The sequence below is a fragment of the Marmota marmota genome, unplaced genomic scaffold, assembly GCF_001458135.2.
Source record: "Marmota marmota marmota unplaced genomic scaffold, marMar, whole genome shotgun sequence".
Lineage (NCBI taxonomy): Eukaryota > Metazoa > Chordata > Mammalia > Rodentia > Sciuridae > Marmota > Marmota marmota.
In genome coordinates, this window is record NW_025999871.1 from 1050375 (window position 1) to 1055798 (window position 5424).

A 5424-nucleotide genomic window follows, 5' to 3' on the forward strand; every position below is an offset into this window, starting at 1 on the left:
CCTAAAATATTCTGAGTTATCTATTCCACCTTCCCTCACACTAGACACGGGACATGCCTGAGAGGGGAGTGACCCTGGCTTTTCTAGTGATGTTAGCTCCTGTATCCATCATCATATAACAGAAGTTACTCTGAGGCTTCAACATACCAACCCCTGTAACAATGTGCAATAAGAAAGCTAAGTTGAATCACAAAAAGAAGTCAACGAAGAATTTCTTGCTGGCTTGCCTGACAGTAAATCAAATACACAGGCAGTTTCCATACTAGCAAAATACTTTTATTATTTTTATAGTGATAAAACAAGGAAAGTAAAGGTTTCTTTTTGGTGTATACCAGAGTTAAGGGAAGTAGAAGAATAGGGAATTAACAGGATTTTTATGTACTTCTGATGACCATAAAAAGTTAACAATACCAACTGTTTGCCATAAAACTTATCATAGCTCCCCCAAAACACATATATAAAGGATCATAGTTTTAAAATCTATAAAAGTAAAAAATATACAGTCGGAAGCTCTAACGCTTATTCCATCTTCAATATAAAATTGTAAACATTTATTTACACAAAGCACATGTGTATAATGAAAGTCCGAGCACCCTTTTCTTCTGAGTCATGGCTCTGGGAAGATGGGGATGTGCACGGAAGCAGAGTCATCTCCTCCCCTGACTCCCCAAAGCCAGATTCATAAATAAAGCCATGGGCAGCTCCCAGGGGGACCCCAAGAATCACATTTTATTGCTATGACATTGCAGCAAGTGAGAAGCCCACTGTCTGTGGAGCCGGCTGAGTCTAAGGCAGAGTGCAGGGGCCGGCAAGTGCTTGGGGCACAGAGGCAGAAGGCGGGCAGCAGCTGGGGGAGACCAGGAGAGGAACAAGGATCCAAAACCAGCCTTCAGCCCTGTTTTTGGTAGAAAACCCACTGAAGTCACCCTCTTCCCCTTCAGATTGGGGAACTTGCTCAGAGGGTGGAGTCTTCACTGGCTTTATGATTCATCCCCTTAAGAGCTAAATTGAGTATCTGGGGAAGGCTGGGAGAATGGTTAAAGGGGAAATGGCCCACACACCACTGGTGGTGGCAAATGGCTATCAGAAACGAGGATCTGAGGGTCCAAGTACCCCCAGTGAAAAAGGCACTGCTGGTGCAAACTAATTACCAACCTGCGTACAACCCTTTCATCCTTCCAAAGTGATCCAGTCTGATCACAGGAGTATTCTCCTTGGCTCATATCTTCACATGATACTCCATTAATGATCTATTTTGAGACTCTAGGGAAACAAAGAGGGGGTTGTGGTTTCTCCACAGACCACTGCGTATGCCACTCTTTTCAGTGGACTCTTTTCCCTCCACCACCCTGTGTAAAGAGTTTTGCACTGCGCTCACCATCTTGCTTTCAATATGAAGAAGTGCTCTTTCTTGTTTTCCACAAACAGCCCACACACCATATTCCATTCTGTGGGCTCTCAGCTCAGTCAAGTCCATTAATTAACAGACCTTCAAAGAGAATCCACTTAAATCTTTAGAGGATGTGTTAGTGTTATAAAGCAATCTTTAAAAGTGCAAGTCATCTGATGTGGGAGTGGCAGAAGTCAGAAGTCAGCTAAGTAGAATCCCTTCCCCTGGGCTGGCCTGCAGCCTCCTTCCCCAAACCTTTATAGTGCTAGGGGTTCCCCAAGGACTTTTAATGACTCTTTCCCCCCTGCAATGTAGTAAATCACTGTTCCTATTATGGCTGGAGAGAGGAAGAAGGGGAAGCAGAAAGAAAGGTCATGGGAAAAGAAGATGGGGTAGAAAAAAGACATCTGCACACAACTGAACAATGATTATGCTCCACCATGTTAGTACAAATTGCCAGAGAAGCTGCAAAAGGTGGAGAGTCGTAACACATGGGGATACTAGATCTCCGAATCTCCACCTTCAGCATTTAGCCTGGGGTCCTGGTGCCAGGATATGGAAGGAACTCCTTCCTGGGAGATTGGGGTACTCAAGAGTGACAACAAGGAAGAACAGCACTAGGAGGAGCTGCTGGGAAGACCCTCTGTGGGTAATCAGATCTGCTATCTCATGGCCTCCTGTTCCTTTTTGGCATGTGCAGTCATAGCCTGCGTTTACAGAAATAATTTTCTAGCTTCTCCCCTGAAAGCTGACAAAGAGCGGGAATAAAAACAGGCTCTTAATCAAAAGGAACCCTAGGTTTCCAACGCCTGCTTAATCAATTTAAATCATCACCTATCTAATCTTCTTAAAACCCTTTAAAAATTTTTTAAAAATCTTTTCTATGCTACAAATTGCAAATAATTCTGCTATTTGAAGTTTCAACAACAACAACAACAACAAAAACTGTCTCAGCATTGAGGCAAGTGGAGAAATCTTGGGAGTCAACATGATGGCACAGATTTTTATAAGCCTGACATTATGGGGCTTCACTGTTGCTACTGTTGTTTTTTTTTTTTTTTTTTTGGTCATTTGAATAGGAAACCACCTTTAGAATCCTATCCTGCTGTCCCAACACCCGGCAGTCATGCCAGCAGAAGAGCGGGGGTCAGCCCAAAGGACTGCGACTGCTGGCCTGGGAGCCCCAAATATCCTGACCAGGGCTGGCCTCGGCCACAGCTTAGGCTCTGCCTTGCAGGGTTCCCTGGGCCATGGGCTTTTGGTCCAAAGTAGTTGCTCTTTCTTGCATCTGAGAACAAAAATACAGGATGTGTGAACACTAAAAACACCATAAATTCCTCCATTAATGTGACCCTAGAAGGTCATCCAAATCATTCATCCACTCCTCGGAAGTCCTGTTTTTCAGCAGGGAGTCGATCAGGTCGGTGTGTCCAGCCACACTGGATAGCCCACTGCTGCTTGGCTGCCCACTGTAGGCAAAGGGCAGCTCCTGGCCCACGGTCCGCCCAGGGTAGGCCTGGGTGCAGTGCAGTCCGGCCCGGCTGCTCATCTGTGAGGCAGGGCTTTGGCTGAAGGCCCCTAGCTCAGGCCCTGCAGGGTTCAGGCTGGGCAAGCCCTGCTGTGGGGCCGCCTGGGGGGGTGCAGGGGCTGGGGCGTTGGTCCTTTGCTGTGTGCTCACTGCGGGCAGCATGGACCCTGCTGCAGCTGCTGAGCTCATGGGGGCCATGGGCCTGCTGGGCATTGCCTGGGAGAACTGTGGACTGGACATTTTCAGGTGGGCCTGTTGCATGTGGAAACTGGAGGCTGCAGTGAAGGGACTTACATTGCTGTTCCCTGGAGTCTGGCTGTTCAGGTTCGGCATTCCCTGATGTTGCCAGGAGGCATTTTGGCCTCCTATAGATGCTGACACCCTTGGGACTTGTGGCTTAGTTAAACCAGAGGTCAGGGTCCCCTTATTGTGTTGCTGGGAGAGACTGGAGCTCCCCAGGGAGTTCTGTCCATAAGCAGCTGAAACTGAGGTGTTCTGGGCCACGCTGGTCTGCCTTGGAATGTGGGCATGTCCATTGGTGGCCTGTGGCGGGGGCTGGGCAACCATCTGGGTTATGCCAGAGACCATACCATAGAGACTGCTCTGAGTCATGTTCTGAGAGCCCGTGAACTGGGCCACACCCCGGTCCTGCTGGCCTGAGTTTGAGGGGAGAGAAGAAACTGAAGCATGTCCAGGGCCCATTGGCATTAGATTCCCAGGCTGAGGGAACACTCGAGGACAGCTGGAGTTGGACGAACCCAAGTTGTTCATGCCAGGCACAGTAGCAGAGGATCCTATAAAACAGAAGATTCTATCAATCAAATCAGCATTTCTTTCTTTTTTTTTGGTAAAGTCAACATTTCTTGACTGCCACTGTGGAGACAACTCTAAGACTCAAGTTGTAGCCATTCAGAGGCATGAAAGACAATGTCCTAATACCAGATCTGTTGAGCACAGGTACACTGCCAAGAAGAGAATCCTGGGGGAGTCTTCAGAAAGAAGGTGACAAATACCCTGGTCTTTAGAAGTGTAGAAGTTTAGCAAATTAACAGCTTGGAGGAGAAGAACATTCCAGGCAGAGAAAAGAATGTGTACAGGCCAGAGTTATGAAAGGCAGTATAGGGACATTAAGAGGCTGGCTATGGCTGCAGCAAGGGGACAGTATCTAGTTAGTTAGCAATAAGACAGAAGAGCTAGTCCAGGTCAGACTGAAAAAGCTGAGGATGGCCTGTGAAGAGCAGGCCAAACAGGAGTTGGTCTGAGACTGTGCTTTAGTTCTGCTGGAGAAATAAATGTTCAGGTCACTTTGCTGAGGTAGTGGTAATACGGAGAGGGCTCGGTAAAGTCATTTCACCAGACCCCAATGTTTAAGCCATAAAATAACAAGATGGTCAAGAAGGGAAGAGTCTAGCATGAAAACAACTATTTACTGAGCACCTAGTATGTGGCAGGTGCCATTCTGACAGGCAGCAGGGAAGGCCCCTGTCCTCAGGGAACTTGCTGTTTAGGGTTTTTAGCCTAGGTAACAGGTACATGGTAACACCATTAACCCACACAGGTTTTTTCTGGATAGGAGGATCATTGTTCAGGGATTGGCCACAACTTAATACTTTCCTTTTCTTCTTTCTATTAGTACCTAAATAAAAACTGGGCCAAGGAAAAGAGGAGAGTCCATAACAGTCCATAACAATGTGAAATGGGGTTGGAGGCAGGAAACATGGACCAGACCCAGGGTTCTGAGATACCTGTGGACTCCAATCCCATGTTTTCAGTTGGCCCACACATAAAACCTCATCTGGTCTTTTTTCCAGGACACATGGATATAGTCATTTTCTCTGGCACACTTTATAGTGAGGGTCATTGACTAAGGAAAGAAGTTTCTAAGATATTGCAAGAAAAGTTAGGAAAGCAGAAATAGATCAGCTCTTACGGTCACCTGAAACCTCTATGCACTTCTGGAGTGACAGCCCAAGAAAGTTACCCAACACATCTCAGGACAACTGCTGAGACCTCAGTATGCTTCCTACCCTTTCCTGGCTAACTCATGCAGCTGTTTTTGACACCAAAGTGAGCAAATGGGGAGAGAAAAGAAGCAAAAAGCTATAGAAGTACATTAAGTTTCTCCTTATCTAGAAAACAAGAAAGGGTTATTTTTTTGAAGAGACACCTAAAGGAAGAATTATAGAAGCCATTTCCTGTTTGTAAGATGACCTCTGAGTAGACATTATTTTCTTTCAAAGGCATTTCCAGCAATCTGCCTGGTGCTACACAGTGACTAGAGTGATAGGTCCCCTCAACAGACTAAGGCTTCCAGGAGTGAGTAAATCCATTTCAGGCAGGGAACAGGAAATCAGTACTCAACAACGATCAACAAGGAACTGAGAAGACCTGATTGGTATGCCCAAACCTGTTTCTCTCTGCATCCACTCCACCCCCTTACCTGTGAACTGTCCAACCTGCTGTGGGAAGGTGCTTTGTGTTGGGTCTTGGTACTGGGGGGGTGGGC

At 46.6% G+C, this 5424-nt stretch overlaps 1 protein-coding gene across 1 annotated transcript in view; it reads right to left on the bottom strand.

Moving 5' to 3' along the window:
- Positions 1 to 254: 254 nt before the first annotated feature.
- Positions 255 to 5424, bottom strand: part of Maml1 (mastermind like transcriptional coactivator 1) — a 45059-nt gene continuing 39889 nt past the window's right edge. Inside the window, exons 5-6 of the mRNA XM_015506420.2 lie at positions 5359 to 5424; positions 255 to 3712 (exon numbers count right to left, since the gene is read on the bottom strand). Of these exons, the coding sequence (XP_015361906.1) occupies positions 2733 to 3712; positions 5359 to 5424 (1046 nt within the window). The 3' untranslated portion in view covers positions 255 to 2732. The remainder of the gene's footprint in view (positions 3713 to 5358) is intronic.